At 40.2% G+C, this 25,708-nt stretch overlaps 2 protein-coding genes across 2 annotated transcripts; both read right to left on the reverse strand.

Annotated features, from left to right (window-relative positions):
• Positions 1-1,259: 1,259 nt before the first annotated feature.
• On the reverse strand, positions 1,260-13,699 carry LOC134472279 (speckle-type POZ protein-like; the record flags this gene model as incomplete). The annotated part of the gene is made up of 3 exons (XM_063233556.1): positions 13,669-13,699; positions 9,966-10,609; positions 1,260-1,790 (listed from the first exon to the last, which is right to left on the reverse strand). Coding segments are annotated over exons 1-3 (1,206 nt in total), but the record flags the coding sequence as incomplete, so codon positions are not given.
• Positions 13,700-18,749: 5,050 nt separating this feature from the next.
• On the reverse strand, positions 18,750-23,405 carry LOC134472280 (speckle-type POZ protein-like; the record flags this gene model as incomplete). The annotated part of the gene is made up of 2 exons (XM_063233557.1): positions 23,349-23,405; positions 18,750-19,286 (listed from the first exon to the last, which is right to left on the reverse strand). Coding segments are annotated over exons 1-2 (594 nt in total), but the record flags the coding sequence as incomplete, so codon positions are not given.
• Positions 23,406-25,708: the final 2,303 nt, after the last annotated feature.

Below are 25,708 nucleotides of genomic sequence, written 5' to 3' on the forward strand. Positions count from 1 at the left end.
CTGTAAGCCCTGATTAAACAAATGTTTTGAAATCTGTACCTGTTCAAGACAAGGGGATCCATTTCTTTATATATTTTTAGAAGCTCTGAGCCATTACAGATTCTAGGTGATTCCAGAGTAACACCACTAATGATTTTTACAAAAGCCCAAACTTTGAGATGAAACCCACTACGTTTTCATTTTTAATTTTAATTCTATTCTTCATAATACCATAGAAACATGTATTCTATTCTTATGAATATTAAATGTTCACAGTGAGAAAGCTCTTTTTGAGATTTATAGTGTGAATTTGCCAACAGCCATTTCTCAGTGCAGTTGTAAGTAATAAATTTTGCTTCCTCAACATGAATTCCTCTGAAATACATAAAACACTTCTACTTTTAATTCTCTTTCATGCCATTTTCATAAATCTGAGCATTTTCCTCTCTTTTTTCTCCAGGACCATGATTGGACTGCTCGCTCAGAGGCCTAGATTTTGCGGGAATGTGCTGTAGTGCTTGTGCTGCCTGTCTGTGTCACTGGGACAGGACAACATGAGCAAAGACTTGCATTGTGTGATTGTCCTTTGGCTTCAGCAGCCTGAGTTCTGGGTCATTTATTTCTGCCATCTACTATGTTAATTAGTGACATTGTACATCCACTGTGTTCATCCCATGGATGGGCCTGAAATCATCAGCACACTGAAATTTTTCTTAGCTTCTGAATCTAACATACAGAAAAAGGATGAGGAGCCAAACAACTGTACAAAGTAAGATTCAGGTTTATTTACAGAGAAAAGTGAGGGACAGCAAAAAGCCCGTGTTACAAGTGGGGTGCCCAGGGATGCATGATGGTGCAGAAAGCCAGGAAGGAGTCTTGCATTTACAGAGTGAAGTTCATGGACCCTGCCTCTAAGGGTAGCCCCACCCCAGGTCTGCCTTCAACATTGACAGGAGTTTTGGTTTCCGTTTGGCATCGACACTGTAAAAACCCACTTTGCTCAATATTATAAAACACAGATTTGAAAATGCATGATACACGACTTCTAAATTCTCAGTATCGCATTTCCTTTTTCTGACCTTAAGACGGTGGTCCCTTCTCTCCTCTAGAGAGGCACAATTTAATATTTCCACATAGAAGAGTGAAGTTTCCACGGATTTCCCTAGCATATTATGGTTCAGGGGCAGCAAATGTGGCCAGGGTTTTGGGAAGATAAATGGAGATGTGGGATCTCAGGACAGTCTCACACGCTTGCATGGGGGTACCATGAATGCACACTGCATGGAAACCAGAGAGTGATAGGCTTCGGCCACCAAGTGAGGGTGGGACACCACCATGGCCTTCCACTCAGAGGTCTCCAGGATGTCAGAAACATGAAAATTGATGAAATCCAGTGTCCGGGTTTTCAACTGAGGTGCACTGTGGAGGTCAGCCAAGATGAGGATTTCCACGGCATTCTCCACAGAGAGGTTGCTGCACAGGTGGTTCTCACACATGAGCTTCAGGCGCTCCAGACCAAACCTGCTTGCAGCCTCCAGCAGTTCAGTTGCCATGATCCCTAGGTTTGGTGCCTTTCCAGTGTACATAAAGTATATCATTTCCTTAAAAACTTCAGGATCCATGTCACTGATTTCAACACGATTCTTTTTGCTTCCTTGCTTTTCATGTTCCAACAACGCCATGAAAACTGGAGAGCGAGCTGCTAAGATGGCTTTGTGAGCCTGGAATTCCTGGCCAGCCACACACAAGCAACAGTCTGAGAGCTGGGATCGCTCCCACAGTCCTCCTAGATCCTCTGCCAAGCAGCCCTCAGGAACATTAACCAGCTTCCTAATATTCTGGCTGGAATGATTGGTGGGATCTTGTGCTACTTTCACTTCACAGAAGAAGGAAAGCTTGTCATTGGAGAGAAGCCCATTGTTTGGATCCAAAAGAAACTCTCTAAGGATGAAATGTTTGAATCCCCAGTCCTTTCCTCGCACAAATGTATAAGCTTGTGGACTTGAGAGCACCTTGGTTTTCTCTCCTTTGGCATTCAGAATGGAAAAGGTGAATTTTGCATGAGCTACCCTCCTTGGACAGCAGATCATTCCCAGGTATAAGCACACATAATCTTTGCTTTGTTCATCAAGACCATTTGGGTAGAGTCGTAAGCACCATTTCACTTGATCATTTCCTTCAGCTGAAAAGATTGAACTTTGAATGCAGTCATCTATTTCCTTTAGGCAAAATCTAATGTTATCAATGGTCCACAAAAAGGACACGTTCACTACTTTGATGTCTGTGGTGTACCTGCTGTCCACTGTGGGCCCCTGTGACATTTCTGCTGGGCCTGCGGTACTGGAAACCCTTAACATCAGCAGAGTGAAAGTGCAGCAAGCTTGTCAAGTCACAGGAATCAAATTTCTTCTTCACCAGATGGCACAAATTTCACTGCAGTCAGCACTTCCAAGACAGGCAGGGCAGTATGGCAATCACAAGTAGAGAGCCTAGTTTATAGATTAAAAGAAATACGTATTTAGAAATAAGCTGACTGAGATTTCCTAGTATATAAGTCAATTCTGAAAAGTTTCTTGATCACTCAAAGAAATAGCTCACCAAAATGCACAGACCTTAAAATACGAAGCCTTGTTGAGTCCCGTCTGAGTTCCTTTCAGGAGGCTAATTCATCTGGGCTGGAAGCAAGGATATGAATTCCAAGTTTCAAGCAGGGAACCACCTCATCATGGAAACAGAAAGGATTCTTCCTTCTTGGTGTCCCTTTTATAACTCTTAGGACAGGATCCACCCTATGGTGGTTCTTCCCACCCTATTCTAATCCAATTGCCCTAGGTGTGTCTCACTCAAAATGTGAGAGTCAGTCAATTTTCATCCTACCTGTCTTTTCTATATGTTTATGAAAACAGTCTGTTTGACTAGCCCACAATTTCTTTTGTCTCATTCATATGGGGGAGTTCTCTGGTCTATCGTCTTCCTGCCATTTCCAGAAGATGAGAGGCTAGGGTGGAGGATAGTAACTCCAGCATGCCACTGTTCTCAGTAGGCCCTCTGTGTTTATTCCTTTCTGGTGGTAAGGAGCAAAGCAGGACAGATCGGTCAATAAGGCACCTTTTCCCTTGGGATCACATGTGGGTGAAAGCCAGTTGCAGGGAAGAAATGTGAAGGGAGCAGATTCAAGGCTCCATGAGAAATAGGTGTGCTGGGAGTGAAGAGGTGGTTCTTCTGGGTAATCTGATACAGTGTCGGGAGCAAGGGACATGGATTTGGGACAGGCACAAACAGTGAATATTGGCAGAATGTCTCTAAACCTAAAGTCTAGTGTGGGACAACTGTAAATGCTACTTCCTCAGAGCTTTTAGATCTCCTACTAACCTAGTTCACTCCTTGGACCCAATGTTTGGAAACAGTGATATTACTGAGTTCCACTGGCATTTCCTGGGACATGGGTCATGCTGGGAGTGCCAGGAGTCCAGGCAAACCCTCTCCCCACCATGAGCAGCTGTGAGTCTGCCAGCCTGCAGGCTGAGAAACAAACATCACATCTTGTCCCCCTATCCCATTAGCATGTCGGAGCCAGTAATCTGGACGTCCCTTGAGAGGTTGACCCTAGGCAATGTAGTAAGGAGGGGATTTCCTTCTATCATCTCTTTGAAGTCCAATACTTTTATCCATGTTTTGGTTTGTTCTATAAAATATGGTCTTTTTTTTTAAAAGCTGGTTGTGTTTAACTGAGTTTCCACATACATGAAAGTATGCATAGGCATTTTGAAGCAAACAACCGATTCTAGCACAGCCATTAGTGACTTCTTTTTGTCTGATTTTAAAGACCTAAAACTCCTTTCTCAGACTGTTTGGATTAATTTTATACTAGGTTTCTCAGTATGAATTCTGTGTGGCAAGACATGGACAACTATTTGGAAGAAAAAAATAGACAACATGATAGATAGGGAAGATTTCAGATTATCTAGTTTTGAAATTTATATCTCTTACATTGAGTTATTATGTCCAATTTTGCTCTGTTTTGTTGTGTTTAATTTTATCTCCTTTCACAAAAAATAACAATGCTGATTTGCAGGGTGTGGGCGAACACATCATTAATCCCAGCACTCTCAAAGCTGAGGCAGGAATATCATTGCAGTTTCAAGGACATGTGGGATTAAATACTAACTTGAATTAAAAACCAAAAGAATGAAAGGGCAGAGGGAATGAGGGATGGAAGGAAGCAAGGAACGAAAGAAGAAAGCAAGAAAGGAAGGAAGAAAGGAAGGAAGAAAAGAAGGAAGGAAGGAAGGAAGGTAGGTAGACAGTAAGAAGGGCTACCACTTCAGGGATAGATATCACTGGCTTTCTTCCAAAGCTTCTCTTTTTTCTGTTTTACATACTCAGAGTGTGCTCCAGTTTTCCTCCAGCCTCACAAGTGTTACATACCCTCATGTACTTGGGGACCTTATTGGAAGGAGCACAACAGTCCTCATCCCTAACAGATATTTTTTTTTCTCTTTTTCATTTTTATTGTTACCAGGGATAGAACTCAGGACTACAGCTTGCCAGGAAATTGCTTATGCTACTGAGAGAAATCCCCAGCCCATCCCTAACAGATTTTAATACTCTATTTTTATTTGAATGTCTGCAAACTTGTCTATTACACATGGGCAGGTAGAATTCTTTTAATCAGTGCTAACTGGAGAAATAATTGCCTCAATTATTGGTAGGCTAAATTCCTCTTCTGTACTAGGAAAGCTTTCTGCCATGATGTCTACAAAGTGCTTTTAATGTCATTTGTTGTCTCTCCTCATCACTAAGTGCCAGCCTGTACTCAGTATGTGAAGTCCTTTCCTCAAACTGGCCTAAAGTGCTCTGAATTTTTAAAATGGATTTTTTTCTCTTGCATATCGGCTTGAATCTATTTAATGGGTTCATTTATTTCTTAGGTTGTGCTTCAACAGTTCTTGAAAGCTCGCCTTTTTTTTGGGCTGTGTCTTAACTAACATCACTAAGAAGGTTGTGTATTTTGGTAATCTCTGTAGTTAGTTGTGGTTACTTGAGAGATTACTTGTGTTTTAATATATTCCACAGCCTCATTCAATTGCCTTGTTGCCACATTGAAGTAACCTACCATTGGGTTTTCAAATTTTGCAACCTCATTTCCCCCCAGGTTTGCTTTATTGGCCTGGGTGCCAGAGGATTAGTCTGATTTGTGTGTTCTCATGTCTTTTCTGTTTCAGTTGAATTCTTGGAGTGATACTTGCTAGTTTCCTAACAGTATGAACTGAATTCGGGAAGATAAAACAGAATGCAAACAATCATAAACAATATATGAATTCATGATATGTCCAATCTGTCCTCAAGGGTTAAGATTCAAAATATATTTCAGAGGAAGAAGAGTAATGGCCAAAGGGAAAGAGATTACAATACAACGGAGATGGTAGATGGATCCCACCTACTGGGGGAAACTAATGCAAAAGACTAAATGAGATTTGAAAGAGAAAAATTGAAATCCAAACAAAAGCATACCCACAGGGAAGTTAGGAATCACAGTCACCCGCAGAAATTAAGAACAAAATAAAGGAGAAATTAAAAGCAGATGAATAAAACAAGAAAATACCAAACCAAAAAGAAAAATGAATGAAAAAAAAATCGTTCTCTTCCAGGATTCTCTCTGGATTCATTATTAGATGCCCTATGGATACAGTGTTCTGAGTTCCGCCATTCTTTCCCTTCAAACCAGGCACTGCCTTATGATGGAGTAGTAGACAGCATTAGCCAGCCTGCCTCAAGAGGAGGCTCATTTGAATAAGCTCATTCCAATCAATTTCCATGTGTCTTCACCCAACTAGGGTCTTCTAAAGGAAGCCAGCAGCTGTTCTGGTTAAGGTTCATCTGACTTCACTTCAACATGGGTCCCGCCAAACATTCCCTCCCGCTGAATGACAAAATCCTTCTCCATTCTGTGCCAGACAGTAAAGACCTCGATGTCTGCTGCTTACCTACACTGCTGAGCCTCTCAGCATTGTCCACTGGCCTCACTAGCTGTCACTGTTACCAGGAACAAGAGTCCCCAGGTCCAAACATCTCCCCTCACTAGTGTTGATGATTTCCTGATTCTGCAATAACTAGCATAACCAAAATAGGTTCAATGCCCCTATCAGTGCAATACCCAACAATCATCATTGCTGTGCTCTCTTAGTTAATTTTAGGTTCTGAATTTTATACAAAATATGTGCACTAGTTGTAATTCAGTTGTGTAGATTTTGATACTTCTACATTAAGAAGATACTTTCTTGTACAAAATGACAAGAAAAATAGAAATCATGGGTAATTTGTAATAAATTTTCTTCTCTATAGCTACTTTTACAAATATGAGCATAACACTCACTATTAGAGATACACACACAAACACACACACGCACACAAACACACACACAAAATGTAGTAAAGCTAATGAAATGCAAGCTCTTGAATTTCCTTTTAAATAGGGTAAAATTTTTCCAAAGTTAACCCTTCTTAGAATATTGTATAAGTTTCTTCCTTGGATACACTGTGGAATTCCATTTGCATGGAAAATGTCATCAGCCTTGTAGGAACATTTTGTACATTTTTTCATGAATTCTCTTTGTGTAGCAATGCCTTTTAAACCAGGCTAATGAAAGGTGGGAAAATGCTGCTTTTGTTTCTAATCCAGCCCTAGAGCTATGTTAGAACTGAAGGGGCAAAAATTTTTCCACATTCTTGTGTACAGATACAAGAGTATTGCCTGGGATATACCTTGTGATACATAGTAAGTTGCGGTTTATTGAGATTACAAGATGACAGTAGGATGAATTACAAGTGCAAAATGGAAAGTAAAGAGGAATAGAAACTTTAAAGATTCAGGGTTACAGTACCTAAGAATTTAGACCGAGATGTCTTCCACAGAGGTGTGATAAGGCTAATCCATGTGCCTGCTTTCAAGGTCAGGTACATTTGGCTCCTGTTGCTTCCCATTTTGGTTAGAAAACTCTAAATCTGTTCCATGTTTTCCTAGGGTTGTTGATTTTCTGAGTGAGAGATCACTACATGCTAACTATACACATAAATAATCAGTCATATTGTGATTAGACTTGAATGAAGGAAACGAAATGGTTCATGCAAGTTTACTATTTGTCACTAGTCTCCTACCACTTTCATCATCCGGGACTCCTGGATAGATACTTTATTTATTAGTGTGTTGTTTGCACATAAGAGTTGGAAGTGTCACAAGATGCCTTCACTAGTAGCTCGAGAATGTGTGACACACAACTTTGGATGATACAGGTAAATTGGTGCCTCCGGGGACTTTGGCAGGCCTTTCAGTGCTTGCCAAATGCAGTTGGTGATTTCCTTGCTTCAGAATACCTGTAAAGTTATGGCAAATTCTTGTTCATCTTCTGTCATATATTTTTCTTAGAATTAAGCAGTCAAACAAGTGGTTTCTTCAAAAAAGTCTTCTGCTAGTAATGTTGGATTAGCATTAACCCCCATGGAATCCCAACATGGCAGAGGGATGATTGTTTTCTGGAAACGGGAGCACTTCAGCCTTCAAGAGTTCCCAACTGTGACACCAACTGAGGGAATGAACAGGCATTCGCTGTCCTAACACCTAATGCTTAACAGCTGGCATGTCATTCTCACAAGAGTGTTAATATAGCGCCATATCTCACTGGTTGCCCTTCAGCCACTTAAGCTGCAATTCTTGCCTGGTTCCTCTGTAGAATTGCAAGGAAAACATTCTTTTGGTCAATTTGTACATTCAATATAACTTCTGTTTCTATGAAGCACTTGACAATAAGTCACTGTAACACATATTTGTACTCAGAGAAGCTGAGAAGACCTGTGCTTGCCCTGAAAAATCTTCTGCCCTAATCCACTTTGCTCCATTCATTTCACTATGAGGAAATTACACTTTGTAAGTTATTTTCAATGTTTTTTGTTGTTCATTTGATGCAGTGATAGAAACTCATACTTTTTAATTTCCACATTTCATGTAAAAGATAATAATTATTTACATATTTTGAAAGAAAAAAATTAACATTTGAATGTTCTCCCTTGTAGGATGAACAGCGATTCCCAAGCAACTGGGATGACTCCTACATAATCAGCAAGTCAGGTATGGACAGCTGAGGAATCTGTGTTCTGAAAGTTTTCACACAAAAAATTAATAAAAATTTTCCTTTTTTCCTCCTTTAAAGCTTTTCCTGTTTTATTCTCTTTAATGAGGAGGAGAGAATGGACGTGAAATAAAACTTGAGGGTGATAATACCAAAACACATATTCCCACAACATCTAAGAACCATAGTTCTTTTCAAGAAATATGCACACAGAGTGAATTATTTTGTCTCATTTTCAACAATCTCAGCCGGCTTGAGGTGAGAAAGGGACACTTCTAGGAGTAAGGACACAAGAATAGGACATATGTATGCCAAATATCTGCAAAAGTCAGGCAGTAAACTGAGCCAAAGAAGCACTTGCCTGGCAATAACCAGGTTGTGAGTTGTGAGTTCAAGCCATGATAAAGACTGAGAGAGATAGAGATAGATAGACAGAGATACAGACAGACAGATAGACATATATATATATATATATATATATAGAGAGAGAGAGAGAGAGAGAGAAAGAGAGAGAGACAAAACTCTTAGTGATTTTACTGCATAGTTGTTATACAGGTTGTTATCCCATATTGACATTCATGAAGATTTAAACAACCAGCACATAAAGGGTTACCAGCTGTAAGCCCTGATTAAACAAATGTTTTGAAATCTGTACCTGTTCAAGACAAGGGGATCCATTTCTTTATATATTTTTAGAAGCTCTGAGCCATTACAGATTCTAGGTGATTCCAGAGTAACACCACTAATGATTTTTACAAAAGCCCAAACTTTGAGATGAAACCCACTACGTTTTCATTTTTAATTTTAATTCCATTCTTCATAATACCATAGAAACATGTATTCTATTCTTATGAATATTAAATGTTCACAGTGAGAAAGCTCTTTTTGAGATTTATAGTGTGAATTTGCCAACAGCCATTTCTCAGTGCAGTTGTAAGTAATAAATTTTGCTTCCTCAACATGAATTCCTCTGAAATACATAAAACACTTCTACTTTTAATTCTCTTTCATGCCATTTTCATAAATCTGAGCATTTTCCTCTCTTTTTTCTCCAGGACCATGATTGGACTGCTCGCTCAGAGGCCTAGATTTTGCGGGAATGTGCTGTAGTGCTTGTGCTGCCTGTCTGTGTCACTGGGACAGGACAACATGAGCAAAGACTTGCATTGTGTGATTGTCCTTTGGCTTCAGCAGCCTGAGTTCTGGGTCATTTATTTCTGCCATCTACTATGTTAATTAGTGACATTGTACATCCACTGTGTTCATCCCGTGGATGGGCCTGAAATCATCAGCACACTGAAATTTTTCTTAGCTTCTGAATCTAACATACAGAAAAAGGATGAGGAGCCAAACAACTGTACAAAGTAAGATTCAGGTTTATTTACAGAGAAAAGTGAGGGACAGCAAAAAGCCCGTGTTACAAGTGGGGTGCCCAGGGATGCATGATGGTGCAGAAAGCCAGGAAGGAGTCTTGCATTTACAGAGTGAAGTTCATGGTCCCTGCCTCTAAGGGTAGCCCCACCCCAGGTCTGCCTTCAACATTGACAGGAGTTTTGGTTTCCGTTTGGCATCGACACTGTAAAAACCCACTTTGCTCAATATTATAAAACACAGATTTGAAAATGCATGATACACGACTTCTAAATTCTCAGTATCGCATTTCCTTTTTCTGACCTTAAGACTGTGGTCCCTTCTCTCCCCTAGAGAGGCACAATTTAATATTTCCACATAGAAGAGTGAAGTTTCCACGGATTTCCCTAGCATATTATGGTTCAGGGGCAGCAAATGTGGCCAGGGTTTTGGGAAGATAAATGGACATGTGGGATCTCTGGACAGTCTCACACGCTTGCATGGGGGTACCATGAATGCACACTGCATGGAAACCAGAGAGTGATAGGCTTCGGCCACCAAGTGAGGGTGGGACACCACCATGGCCTTCCACTCAGAGGTCTCCAGGATGTCAGAAACATGAAAATTGATGAAATCCAGTGTCCGGGTTTTCAACTGAGGTGCACTGTGGAGGTCAGCCAAGATGAGGATTTCCACGGCATTCTCCACAGAGAGGTTGCTGCACAGGTGGTTCTCACACATGAGCTTCAGGCGCTCCAGACCAAACCTGCTTGCAGCCTCCAGCAGTTCAGTTGCCATGATCCCTAGGTTTGGTGCCTTTCCAGTGTACATAAAGTATATCATTTCCTTAAAAACTTCAGGATCCATGTCACTGATTTCAACACGATTCTTTTTGCTTCCTTGCTTTTCATGTTCCAACAACGCCATGAAAACTGGAGAGCGAGCTGCTAAGATGGCTTTGTGAGCCTGGAATTCCTGGCCAGCCACACACAAGCAACAGTCTGAGAGCTGGGATCGCTCCCACAGTCCTCCTAGATCCTCTGCCAAGCAGCCCTCAGGAACCTTAACCAGCTTCCTAATATTCTGGCTGGAATGATTGGTGGGATCTTGTGCTACTTTCACTTCACAGAAGAAGGAAAGCTTGTCATTGGAGAGAAGCCCATTGTTTGGATCCAAAAGAAACTCTCTAAGGATGAAATGTTTGAATCCCCAGTCCTTTCCTCGCACAAATGTATAAGCTTGTGGACTTGAGAGCACCTTGGTTTTCTCTCCTTTGGCATTCAGAATGGAAAAGGTGAATTTTGCATGAGCTACCCTCCTTGGACAGCAGATCATTCCCAGGTATAAGCACACATAATCTTTGCTTTGTTCATCAAGACCATTTGGGTAGAGTCGTAAGCACCATTTCACTTGATCATTTCCTTCAGCTGAAAAGATTGAACTTTGAATGCAGTCATCTATTTCCTTTAGGCAAAATCTAATGTTATCAATGGACCACAAAAAGGACACGTTCACTACTTTGATGTCTGTGGTGTACCTGCTGTCCACTGTGGGCCCCTGTGACATTTCTGCTGGGCCTGCGGTACTGGAAACCCTTAACATCAGGAGAGTGAAAGTGCAGCAAGCTTGTCAAGTCACAGGAATCAAATTTCTTCTTCACCAGATGGCACAAATTTCACTGCAGTCAGCAGTTCCAAGACAGGCAGGGCAGTATGGCAATCACAAGTAGAGAGCCTAGTTTATAGATTAAAAGAAATACTTATTTATAAATAAGCTGACTGAGATTTCCTAGTATGTAAGTCAATTCTGAAAAGTTTCTTGATCACTCAAAGAAATAGCTCACCAAAATGCACAGACCTTAAAATACGAAGCCTTGTTGAGTCCCGTCTGAGTTCCTTTCAGGAGGCTAATTCATCTGGGCTGGAAGCAAGGATATGAATTCCAAGTTTCAAGCAGGGAACCACCTCATCATGGAAACAGAAAGGATTCTTCCTTCTTGGTGTCCCTTTTATAACTCTTAGGACAGGATCCACCCTATGGTGTTTCTTCCCACCCTATTCTAATCCAATTGCCCTAGGTGTGTCTCACTCAAAATGTGAGAGTCAGTCAATTTTCATCCTACCTGTCTTTTCTATATGTTTATGAAAACAGTCTGTTTGACTAGCCCAGAATTTCTTTTGTCTCATTCATATGGGGGAGTTCTCTGGTCTATCGTCTTCCTGCCATTTCCAGAAGATGAGAGGCTAGGGTGGAGGATAGTAACTCCAGCATGCCACTGTTCTCAGTAGGCCCTCTGTGTTTATTCCTTTCTGGTGGTAAGGAGCAAAGCAGGACAGATCGGTCAATAAGGCACCTTTTCCCTTGGGATCACATGTGGGTGAAAGCCAGTTGCAGGGAAGTAATGTGAAGGGAGCAGATTCAAGGCTCCATGAGAAATAGGTGTGCTGGGAGTGAAGAGGTGGTTCTTCTGGGTAATCTGATACAGTGTCGGGAGCAAGGGACATGGATTTGGGACAGGCACAAACAGTGAATATTGGCAGAATGTCTCTAAACCTAAAGTCTAGTGTGGGACAACTGTAAATGCTACTTCCTCAGAGCTTTTAGATCTCCTACTAACCTAGTTCACTCCTTGGACCCAATGTTTGGAAACAGTAATATTACTGAGTTCCACTGGCATTTCCTGGGACATGGGTCATGCTGGGAGTGCCAGGAGTCCAGGCAAACCCTCTCCCCACCATGAGCAGCTGTGAGTCTGCCAGCCTGCAGGCTGAGAAACAAACATCACATCTTCTCCCCCTATCCCATTAGCATGTCGGAGCCAGTAATCTGGACGTCCCTTGAGAGGTTGACCCTAGGCAATGTAGTAAGGAGGGGATTTCCTTCTATCATCTCTTTGAAGCCCAATACTTTTATCCATGTTTTGGTTTGTTCTCTAAAATATGGTCTTTTTTTAAAAAGCTGGTTGTGTTTAACTGAGTTTCCACATACATGAAAGTATGCATAGGCATTTTGAAGCAAACAACCGATTCTAGCACAGCCATTAGTGACTTCCTTATTGTCTGATTTTAAAGACCTAAAACTCCTTTCTCAGACTGTTTGGATTAATTTTATACTAGGTTTCTCAGTATGAATTCTGTGTTTCAAGACATGGACAACTATTTGGAAGAAAAAAATAGACAACATGATAGATAGGGAAGATTTCAGATTATCTAGTTTTGAAATTTATATCTCTTACATTGCGTTATTATGTCCAATTTTGCTCTGTTTTGTTGTGTTTAATTTTATCTCCTTTCACAAAAAATAACAATGCTGATTTGCAGGGTGTGGGCGAACACATCATTAATCCCAGCACTCTCAAAGCTGAGGCAGGAATATCATTGCAGTTTCAAGGACATGTGGGATTAAATACTAACTTGAATTAAAAACCAAAAGAATGAAAGGACAGAGGGAATGAGGGATGGAAGGAAGCAAGGAACGAAAGAAGGAAGCAAGAAAGGAAGGAAGAAAGGAAGGAAGGAAGGAAGAAAACAAGGAAGGAAGAAAGGAAGGAAGGTAGACAGTAAGAAGGGCTACCACTTCAGGGATAGATATCACTGGCTTTCTTCCAAAGCTTCTCTTTTTTCTGTTTTACATACTCAGAGTGTGATCCAGTTTTCCTCCAGCATCAGAAGTGTTACATACCCTCATGTACTTGGGGACCTTATTGGAAGGAGCACAACAGTCCTAATCCCTAACAGATTTTTTTTTTCTCTTTTTCATTTTTATTGTTACCAGGGATAGAACTCAGGACTACAGCTTGCCAGGAAATTGCTTATGCTACTGAGAGAAATCCCCAGCCCATCCCTAACAGATTTTGATACTCTATTTTTATTTGAATGTCTGCAAACTTGTCTATTACACATGGGCAGGTAGAATTCTTTTAATCAGTGCTAACTGGAGAAATAATTGCCTCAATTATTGGTAGGTTAAATTCCTCTTCTGTACCAGGAAAGCTTTCTGTCATGATGTCTACAAAGTGCTTTTAATGTCATTTGTTGTCTCTCCTCGTCACTAAGTGCCAGCCTGTACTCAGTATGTGAAGTCCTTTCCTCAAACTGGCCTAAAGTGCTCTGAATTTTTAAAATGGATTTTTTTCTCTTGCATATCGGCTTGAATCTATTTAATGGGTTCATTTATTTCTTAGGTTGTGCTTCAACAGTTCTTGTAAGCTCGCCTTTTTTTTGGGGCTGTGTCTGAACTAACATCACTAAGAAGGTTGTGTATTTTGGTAATCTCTGTAGTTAGTTGTGGTTACTTGAGAGATTACTTGTGTTTTAATATATTCCACAGCCTCATTCAATTGCCTTGTTGCCACATTGAAGTAACCTACCATTGGGTTTATTGGGTTTTCAAATTTTGCAACCTCATTTCCCCCCAGGTTTGCTTTATTGGCCTGGGTGCCAGAGGATTAGTCTGATTTGTGTGTTCTCATGTCTTTTCTGTTTCAGTTGAATTCTTGGAGTGATACTTGCTAGTTTCCTAACAGTGTGAACTGAATTCGGGAAGATAAAACAGAATGCAAACAATCATAAACAATATATGAATTCATGATATGTCCAATCTGTCCTCAAGGGTTAAGATTCAAAATATATTTCAGAGGAAGAAGAGTAATGGCCAAAGGGAAAGAGATTACAATACAACGGAGATGGTAGATGGATCCCACCTACTGGGGGAAACTAATGCAGAAGACTAAATGAGATTTGAAAGAGAAAAATTGAAATCCAAATAAAAGCATACCCACAGGGAAGTTAGGAATCACAGTCACCCGCAGAAATTAAGAACAAAATAAAGGAGAAATTAAAAGCAGATTAATAAAACAAGAAAATACCAAACCAAAAAGAAAAATGAATGAAAAAAAAATCGTTCTCTTCCAGGATTCTCTCTGGATTCATTATTAGATGCCCTATGGATACAGTGTTCTGAGTTCCGCCATTCTTTCCCTTCAAACCAGGCACTGCCTTATGATGGAGTAGTAGACAGCATTAGCCAGCCTGCCTCAAGAGGAGGCTCATTTGAATAAGCTCATTCCAATCAATTTCCATGTGTCTGCACCCAACTAGGGTCTTCTAAAGGAAGCCAGCAGCTGTTCTGGTTAAGGTTCATCTGGCTTCACTTCAACATGGCTCCCGCCAAACATTCCCTCCCGCTGAATGACAAAATCCTTCTCCATTCTGTGCCAGACAGTAAAGACCTCGATGTCTGCTGCTTACCTACACTGCTGAGCCTCTCAGCATTGTCCACTGGCCTCACTAGCTATCACTGTTACCAGGAACAAGAGTCCCCAGGTCCAAACATCTCCCCTCACTAGTGTTGATGATTTCCTGATTCTGCAATAACTAGCATAACCAAAATAGGTTCAATGCCCCTATCAGTGCAATACCCAACAATCATCATTGCTGTGCTCTCTTAGTTAATTTTAGGTTCGGAATTTTATACAAAATATGTGCACTAGTTGTAATTCAGTTGTGTAGATTTTGATACTTCTACATTAAGAAGATACTTTCTTGTACAAAATGACAAGAAAAATAGAAATCATGGGTAATTTGTAATAAATTTTCTTCTCTATAGCTACTTTTACAAATATGAGCATAACACTCACTATTAGAGATACACACACACACACACACGCACACAAACACACACACAAAATGTAGTAAAGCTAATGAAATGCAAGCTCTTGAATTTCCTTTTAAATAGGGTAAAATTTTTCCAAAGTTAACCCTTCTTAGAATATTGTATAAGTTTCTTCCTTGGATACACTGTGGAATTCCATTTGCATGGAAAATGTCATCAGCCTTGTAGGAACATTTTGTACATTTTTTCATGAAATCTCTTTGTGTAGTAATGCCTTTTAAACCAGGCTAATGAAAGGTTGGAAAATGCTGCTTTTGTTTCTAATCCAGCCCTAGAGCTATGTTAGAACTGACGGGGCAAAAATTTTTCCACATTCTTGTGTACAGATACAAGAGTATTGCCTGGCATATACCTTGTGATACATAGTAAGTTGCGGTTTATTGAGATTACAAGATGACAGTAGGATGAATTACAAGTGCAAAATGGAAAGTAAAGAGGAATAGAAACTTTAAAGATTCAGGGTTACAGTACCTAAGAATTTAGACCGAGATGTCTTCCACAGAGGTGTGATAAGGCTAATCCATGTGCCTGCTTTCAAGGTCAGGTACATTTGGCTCCTGTTGCTTCCCATTTTGGTTAGAAAACTCTAAATCTGTTCCATGTTTTCCTAGGGTTGTTGATTTTCTGACTGACAGATCACTACATGCTAACTATACACATAAATAATCAGTCATATTGTGATTAGACTTGAATGAAGGAAAAGAAATGGTTCATACAAGTTTACTATTTGTCACTAGTCTCCTACCACTTTCATCATCCGGGACTCCTGGATAGATACTTTATTTATTAGTGTGTTGTTTGCACATAAGAGTTGGAAGTGTCACAAGATGCCTTCACTAGTAGCTCGAGAATGTGTGACACACAACTTTGGTGATACAGGTAAATTGGTGCCTCCGGGGACTTTGGCAGGCCTTTCAGTGCTTGCCAAATGCAGTTGGTGATTTCCTTGCTTCAGAATGCCTGTAAAGTTATGGCAAATTCTTGTTCATCTTCTGTCATATATTTTTCTTAGAATTAAACAGTCAAACAAGTGGTTTCTTCAAAAAAGTCTTCTGCTAGTAATGTTGGATTAGCATCAACCCACATCGAATCCCAACAACACAGAGGGATGATTGTTTTCTGGAAACCGGAGCACATTAACCTTCAAGAGTTCACAACTGTGACACCAACTGAGGGAATGAACAGGCATTCTCAGTCCTAACTCCTAATGCTTAAGAGCTGGCATGTCACTCTCACAAGAGTGTTAATATAGCGCCATATCTCAATGGTTGCCCTTCAGCCACTTAAGCTGCAATTCTTGCCTGGTTCCTCTGTAGAATTGCAAGGAAAACATTCTTTTGGTCAATTTGTACATTCAATATAACTTCTGTTTCTATGAAGCACTTGACAATAAGTCACTGTAACACAGATTTGTACTCAGAGAAGCTGAGAAGACCTGTGCTTGCCCGGAAAAATCTTCTGCCCTAATCCACTTTGCTCCATTCATTTCACTATGAGGAAATTACACTTTGTAAGTTATTTTCAATGTTTTATGTTGTTCATTTGATGCAGTGATAGAAACTCATACTTTTTAATTTCCACATTTCATGTAAAAGATAATAATTATTTACATATTTGGAAAGAAAAAAATTAACATTTGAATGTTCTCCCTTGTAGGATGAACAGGGATTCCCAAGCAACTGGGATGACTCCTACATAATCAGCAAGTCATTTATGGACAGCTGAGGAATCTGTGTTCTGAAAGTTTTCACACAAAAAATTAATAAAAAATTTCCTTTTTTCCTCCTTTAAAGCTTTTCCTGTTTTATTCTCTTTAATGAGGAGGAGAGAATGGACATGAAATAAAACTTGAGGGTGATAATACCAAAACACATATTCCCACAACATCTAAGAACCATAGTTCTTTTCAAGAAATATGCACACAGAGTGAATTATTTTGTCTCATTTTCAACAATCTCAGCCGGCTTGAGGTGAGAAAGGGACACTTGTAGGAGTAAGGACACAAGAATAGGACATGTGTATGCCAAATATCTGCAAAAGTCAGGCAGTAAACTGAGCCAAAGAAGCACTTGCCTGGCAATAACCAGGTTGTGAGTTGTGAGTTCAAGCCATGATAAAGACTGAGAGAGATAGAGATAGATAGACAGACAGACATACAGACAGATAGACAGGTATATATATATATATATATATATATATATATATATATAGAGAGAGAGAGAGAGAGAGAGAGAGAGAGAGAGACATAAAGAGAGAGAGAGACAAAACTCTTAGTGATTTTACTGCATAATTTTTATACAGGTTGTTTCCCCATATTGACATTCATGAAGATTTACACAACCAGCACATAAAGGGTTACCAGCTGTAAGCCCTGATTAAACAAATGTTTTGAAATCTGTACCTGTTCAAGACAAGGGGATCCATTTCTTTATATATTTTTAGAAGCTCTGAGCCATTACAGATTCTAGGTGATTCCAGAGTAACACCACTAATGATTTTTACAAAAGCCCAAACTTTGAGATGAAACCCACTACGTTTTCATTTTTAATTTTAATTCTATTCTTCATAATACCATAGAAACATGTATTCTATTCTTATGAATATTAAATGTTCACAGTGAGAAAGCTCTTTTTGAGATTTATAGTGTGAATTTGCCAACAGCCATTTCTCAGTGCAGTTGTAAGCAATAAATTTTGCTTCCTCAACATGAATTCCTCTGAAATACATAAAACACTTCTACTTTTAATTCTCTTTTATGCCATTTTCGTAAATCTGAGCATTTTCCTCTCTTTTTTCTCCAGGACCATGATTGGACTGCTCGCTCAGAGGCCTAGATTTTGCGGGAATGTGCTGTAGTGCTTGTGCTGCCTGTCTGTGTCACTGGGACAGGACAACATGAGCAAAGACTTGCATTGTGTGATTGTCCTTTGGCTTCAGCAGCCTGAGTTCTGGGTCATTTATTTCTCCCATCTACTATGTTAATTAGTGACATTGTACATCCACTGTGTTCATCCCGTGGATGGGCCTGAAATCATCAGCACACTGAAATTTTTCTTAGCTTTTGAATCTAACATACAGAAAAAGGATGAGGAGCCAAACAACTGTACAAAGTAAGATTCAGGTTTATTTACAGAGAAAAGTGAGGGACAGCAAAAAGCCCGTGTTACAAGTGGGGTGCCCAGGGATGCATGATGGTGCAGAAAGCCAGGAAGGAGTCTTGCATTTACAGAGTGAAGTTCATGGTCCCTGCCTCTAAGGGTAGCCCCACCCCAGGTCTGCCTTCAACATTGACAGGAGTTTTGGTTTCAGTTTGGCATCGACATTGTAAAAACCCACTTTGCACAATATTATAAAACACAGATTTGAAAATGCATGATACACGACTTCTAAATTCTCAATATCGCATTTCCTTTTTCTGACCTTAAGACGGTGGTCCTTTCTCTCCCCTAGAGAGGCACAATTTAATATTTCCACATAGAAGAGTGAAGTTTCCATGGATTGCCCTAGCATATTATGGTTCAGGGGCAGCAAATGTGGCCAGGGTTTTGGGAAGATAAATGGACATGTGGGATCTCAGGACAGTCTCACACGCTTGCATGGGGGTACCATGAATGCACACTGCATGGAAACCAGAGAGTGATAGGCTTCGGCCACCAAGTGAGGGTGGGACACCACCATGGCCTTCCACTCAGAGGTCTCCAGGATGTCAGAAACATGAAAATTGATGAAATCCAGTGTCCGGGTTTTCAACTGATGTGCACTGTGGAGGTCAGCCAAGATGAGGATTTCCACGGCATTCTCCACAGAGAGGTTGCTGCACAGGTGGTTCTCACACATGAGCTTCAGGCGCTCCAGACCAAACCTGCTTGCAGCCTCCAGCAGTTCAGTTGCCATGATCCCTAGGTTTGGTGCCTTTCCAGTGTACATAAAGTATATCATTTCCTTAAAAACTTCAGGATCCATGTCACTGATTTCAACACGATTCTGTTTGCTTCCTTGCTTTTCATGTTTCAACAACGCCATGAAAACTGGAGAGCGAGCTGCTAAGATGGCTTTGTGAGCCTGGAATTCCTGGCCAGCCACACACAAGCAACAGTCTGAGAGCTGGGATCGCTCCCACAGTCCTCCTAGATCCTCTGCCAAGCAGCCCTCAGGAACCTTAACCAGCTTCCTAATATTCTGGCTGGAATGATTGGTGGGATCTTGTGCTACTTTCACTTCACAGAAGAAGGAAAGCTTGTCATTGGAGAGAAGCCCATTGTTTGGATCCAAAAGAAACTCTCTAAGGATGAAATGTTTGAATCCCCAGTCCTTTCCTCGCACAAATGTATAAGCTTGTGGACTTGAGAGCACCTTGGTTTTCTCTCCTTTGGCATTCAGAATGGAAAAGGTGAATTTTGCATGAGCTACCCTCCTTGGACAGGAGATCATTCCCAGGTATAAGCACACATAATCTTTGCTTTGTTCATCAAGACCATTTGGGTAGAGTCGTAAGCACCATTTCACTTGATCATTTCCTTCAGCTGAAAAGATTGAACTTTGAATGCAGTCATCTATTTCCTTTAGGCAAAATCTAATGTTATCAATGGTCCACAAAAAGGACACGTTCACTACTTTGATGTCTGTGGTGTACCTGCTGTCCACTGTGGGCCCCTGTGACATTTCTGCTGGGCCTGCGGTACTGGAAACCATTAACATCAGCAGAGTGAAAGTGCAGCAAGCTTGTCAAGTCACAGGAATCAAATTTCTTCTTCACCAGATGGCACAAATTTCACTGCAGTCAGCACTTCCAAGACAGGCAGGGCAGTATGGCAATCACAAGTAGAGAGCCTAGTTTATAGATTAAAAGAAATACTTATTTAGAAATAAGCTGACTGAGATTTCCTAGTATATAAGTCAATTCTGAAAAGTTTCTTGATCACTCAAAGAAATAGCTCACCAAAATGCACAGACCTTAAAATACGAAGCCTTGTTGAGTCCCGTCTGAGTTCCTTTCAGGAGGCTAATTTATCTGGGCTGGAAGCAAGGATATGAATTCCAAGTTTCAAGCAGGGAACCACCTCATCATGGAAACAGAAAGGATTCTTCCTTCTTGGTGTCCCTTTTATAACTCTTAGGACAGGATCCACCCTATGGTGGTTCTTCCCACCCTATTCTAATCCAATTGCCCTAGGTGTGTCTCACTCAAAATGTGAGAGTCAGTCAATTTTCATCCTACCTGTCTTTTCTATATGTTTATGAAAACAGTCTGTTTGACTAGCCCAGAATTTCTTTTGTCTCATTCATATGGGGGAGTTCTCTGGTCTATCGTCTTCCTGCCATTTCCAGAAGATGAGAGGCTAGGGTGGAGGATAGTAACTCCAGCATGCCACTGTTCTCAGTAGGCCCTCTGTGTTTATTCCTTTCTGGTGGTAAGGAGCAAAGCAGGACAGATCGGTCAATAAGGCACCTTTTCCCTTGGGATCACATGTGGGTGAAAGCCAGTTGCAGGGAAGTAATGTGAAGGGAGCAGATTCAAGGCTCCATGAGAAATAGGTGTGCTGGGAGTGAAGAGGTGGTTCTTCTGGGTAATCTGATACAGTGTCGGGAGCAAGGGACATGGATTTGGGACAGGCACAAACAGTGAATATTGGCAGAATGTCTCTAAACCTAAAGTCTAGTGTGGGACAACTGTAAATGCTACTTCCTCAGAGCTTTTAGATCTCCTACTAACCTAGTTCACTCCTTGGACCCAATGTTTGGAAACAGTAATATTACTGAGTTCCACTGGCATTTCCTGGGACATGGGTCATGCTGGGAGTGCCAGGAGTCCAGGCAAACCCTCTCCCCACCATGAGCAGCTGTGAGTCTGCCAGCCTGCAGGCTGAGAAACAAACATCACATCTTCTCCCCCTATCCCATTAGCATGTCGGAGCCAGTAATCTGGACGTCCCTTGAGAGGTTGACCCTAGGCAATGTAGTAAGGAGCGGATTTCCTTCTATCATCTCTTTGAAGAAAAATACTTTTATCCATGTTTTGGTTTGTTCTATATAATATGGTCTTTTTTTTTTTTAAGCTGGTTGTGTTTAACTGAGTTTCCACATACATGAAATTATGCACAGGCATTTTGAAGCAAACAAAAGATTCTAGCACAGCCATTAGTGACTTCCTTTTTGTCTGATTTTAAAGACCTAAAACTCCTTTCTCAGACTGTTTGGATTAATTTTATACTAGGTTGCTCAGTATGAATTCTCTGTGTGGCAAGATATGGACAACTATTTGGAAGAAAACAAGAGACAACATGATAGATAGGGAAGATTTCAGATTATCTAGTTTTGAAATTTATATCTCTTACATTGAGTTCTTATGTCCAATTTTGCTCTGTTTTGTTGTGTTTAATTTTATCTCCTTTCACACAAAATAACAATGCTGATTTGCAGGGTGTGGGCGAACACATCATTAATCCCAGCACTCTCAAAGCTGAGGCAGGAATATCATTGCAGTTTCAAGGACATGTGGGATTAAATACTAACTTGAATTAAAAATCAAAAGAATGAAAGGACAGAGGGAATGAGGAATGGAAGGAAGGAAGGAAGGAAAGAAGGAAGCAAAGAAGGAAGGAAGGAAAGAAGGAAGGAAGGAAGGAAGGTAGACAGTAAGAAGGGCTACCACTTCAGGGATAGATATCACTGGCTTTCTTCCAAAGCTTCTCTTTTTTCTGTTTTACATACTCAGAGTGTGATCCAGTTTTCCTCCAGCATCAGAAGTGTTACATACCCTCATGTACTTGGGGACCTTATTGGAAGGAGCACAACAGTCCTCATCCCTAACAGATATTTTTGTTTTCTCTTTTTCGTTTTTATTGTTACCAGGGATAGAACTCAGGACTACTGCTTGCCAGGAAGTTGCTTATGCTACTGAGAGAAATCCCAAGCCCATCCCTAACAGATTTTAATACTCTATTTTTATTTGAATGTCTGCAAACTTGTCTATTACACATGGGCAGGTAGAATTCTTTTAATCAGTGCTAACTGGAGAAATAATTGCCTCAATTATTGATAGGTTAAATTCCTCTTCTGTACCAGGAAAGCTTTCTGTCATGATATCTACAAAGTGCTTTTAATGTCATTTGTTGTCTCTCCTCTTCACTAAGTGCCAGCCTGTACTCAGTATGTGAAGTCCTTTCCTCAAACTGGCCTAAAGTGCTCTGAATTTTTAAAATGGATTTTTTTTCTCTTGCATATCAGCTTGAATCTATTTAATGGGTTCATTTATTTCTTAGGTTGTGCTTCAACAGTTCTTGTAAGCTCGCTTTTTTTTTTGGCTGTGTCTGAACTAACATCACTAAGAATGTTGTGTATTTTGGTAATCTCTGTAGTTAGTTGTGGTTACTTGAGAGGTTACTTCTGTTTTAATATATTCCACAGCCTCATTGAATTGCCTTGTTGCCACATTGAAGTAACCTACCATTGGGTTTTCAAATTTTGCAACCTCATTTCCCCCCAGGTTTGCTTTATTGGCCTGGGTGCCAGAGGATTAGTCTGATTTGTGTGTTCTCATGTCTTTTCTGTTTCAATTGAATTCCTGGAGTGATACTTGCTAGTTTCCTAACAGTATGAACTGAATTCTGGAAGATAAAACAGAATGCAAACAATCATAAACAATATATGAATTCATGATATGTCCAATCTGTCCTCAAGGGTTAAGATTCAAAATATATTTCAGAGGAAGAAGAGTAATGGCCAAAGGGAAAGAGATTACAATACAACGGAGATGGTAGATGGATCCCACCTACTGGGGGAAACTAATGCAGAAGACTAAATGAGATTTGAAAGAGAAAAATTGAAATCCAAACAAAAGCATACCCACAGGGAAGTTAGAAATCACAGTCACCCGCAGAAATTAAGAACAAAATAAAGGAGAAATTAAAAGCAGATGAATAAAACAAGAAAATACCAAACCAAAAAGAAAAATGAATGAAAAAAAAATCGTTCTCTTCCAGGGTTCTCTCTGGATTCATTATTAGATGCCCTATGGATACAGTGTTCTGAGTTCCGCCATTCTTTCCCTTCAAACCAGGCACTGCCTTATGATGGAGTAGTAGACAGCATTAGCCAGCCTGCCTCAAGAGGAGGCTCATTTGAATAAGCTCATTCCAATCAATTTCCATGTGTCTGCACCCAACTAGGGTCTTGTAAAGAAGCCAGCAGCTGTTCTGGTTAAGGTTCATCTGACTTCACTTCAACATGGCTCCTGCCAAACGTTCCCTCCCGCTGAATGACAAAATCCTTCTCCATTCTGTGCCAGACAGTAAAGACCTCGATGTCTGCTGCTTACCTACAGTGCTGAGTCTCTCAGCATTGTCCACTGGCCTCACTAGCTGTCACTGTTACCAGGAACAAGAGTCCCCAGGTCCAAACATCTCCCCTCACTAGTGTTGATGATTTCCTGATTCTGCAATAACTAGCATAACCAAAATATGTTCAATGCCCCTATCAGTACAATACCCAACAATCATCATTGCTGTGCTCTCTTAGTTAATTTTAGGTTCTGAATTTTATACAAAATATGTGCACTAGTTGTAATTCAGTTGTGTAGATTTTGATACTTCTACATTAAGAAGATACTTTCTTGTACAAAAGGACAAGACAATAGAAATCATGGGTAATTTGCAATTAATTTTCTTCTCTAAAGCTTCTTTTATAGATATCAGCATAACACTCACTATTAGAGATAAACACACACACACACACACTCCACACAAAGTGTATTAAAGCTAACGAAATGGAAGCTGTTGAAGTGCGTTTTAAATAGGGTAAAATTTTTCCAAAATTAACCCTTCTTAGAATATTGAATAAGTTTCTTCCTTGGATACACTGTGGAATTCCATTTGCATGGAAAATGTCATCAGCCTTGTAGGAACATTTTGTACATTTTTTCACGAATTCTCTTTCTGCAGCAATGCCTTTTAAACCAGGCTGATGAAAGATGGGAAAATGCTGCTTTTGTTTCTAATCCAGCCCTAGAGCTGTGTTAGAACTGAAGGGGCAAAAATTTTTCCACATTCTTGTGTACACATACAAGAGTATTGCCTGGCATATACCTTGTGATACGTAGCAAGTTGCTGTTTATTGAGATTGCAAATGACAGCATCAAGAGTAGGATGAATTACAAGTGCAAAATGGAAAGTAAAGAGGAATAGAATCTTTAAAGATTCAGGGTTACAGTACCTAAGAATTTAGACCGAGATGTCTTCCACAGAGGTGTGATAAGGCTAATCCATGTGCCTGCTTTCAAGGTCATTTACATTTGGCTCCTGTTGCTTCCCATTTTGGTTAGAAAACTCTAAATCTGTTGCATGTTTCCCTAGGGTTGTTGATTTGCTGACTGAGAGATCACTACATGCTGACTATACACATAAATAATCAGTCATATTGTGATTAGAGTTGAATGAAGGAAACGAAATGGTTCATGCAATTTTACTATTTGTCACTAGTCTCCTACCACTTTCATCATCCGGGACTCCTGGATAGATACTTTATTTATTAGTGTGTTGTTTGCACATAAGAGTTGGAAGTGTCACAAGATGCCTTCACTAGTAGCTCGAGAATGTGTGACACACAACTTTGGATGATACAGGTAAATTGGTGCCTCCGGGGACTTTGGCAGGCCTTTCAGTGCTTGCCAGATGCAGTTGGTGATTTCCTTGCTTCAGAATGCCTGTAAAGTTATGGCAAATTCTTGTTCATCTTCTGTCATATATTTTTCTTAGAATTAAGCAGTCAAACAAGTGGCTTCTTCAAAAAAGTCTTCTGCTAGTAATGTTGGATTAGCATTAACCCCCATCTAATCCCAACATCGCAGAGGGATGATTGTTTTCTGGAAACGGGAGCACATCAGCCTTCAAGAGTTCACAACTGTGACACCAACTGAGGGAATGAACAGGCATTCTCAGTCCTAACTCCTAATGCTTAACAGCTGGCATGTCATTCTCACAAGAGTGTTAATATAGTGCCATATCTCACTGGTTGCCCTTCAGCCGCTTAAGCTGCAGTTCTTGCCTGGTTCCTCTCTAGATTTGCAAGGAAAACTTTCTTTTGGTCAATTTGTACATTCAATATATCTTCTGTTTCTATGAAGCACTTGACAATAAGTCACTGTAACACATATTTGTACTCAGAGAAGCTGAGAAGACCTGTGCTTGCCCTGAAAAATCTTCTGCCCTAATCCACTTTGCTCCATTCATTTCACTATGAGGAAATTACACTTTGTAAGTTATTTTCAATGTTTTTTGCTGTTCATTTGATGCAGTGATAGAAACTCATACTTTTTAATTTCCACATTTCATGTAAAAGATAATACTTATTTATATATTTGGAAAGAAAAAAATTAACATTTGAATGTTCTCCCTTGTAGGATGAACAGCGATTCCCAAGCAACTGGGATGACTCCTACATAATCAGCAAGTCAGGTATGGACAGCTGAGGAATCTGTGTTCTGAAAGTTTTCACACAAAAAATTAATAAAAAATATCCTTTTTTCTTACTTTAAAGCTTTTCCTGCTTTATTCTCTTTAATGAGGAGGAGAGAATGGACGTGA

The sequence above is a fragment of the Cavia porcellus genome, unplaced genomic scaffold (assembly GCF_034190915.1).
Source record: "Cavia porcellus strain 051 isolate PalLab524CR breed Dunkin Hartley unplaced genomic scaffold, mCavPor4.1 scaffold_23, whole genome shotgun sequence".
Classification (NCBI taxonomy): Eukaryota; Metazoa; Chordata; class Mammalia; order Rodentia; family Caviidae; genus Cavia; species Cavia porcellus.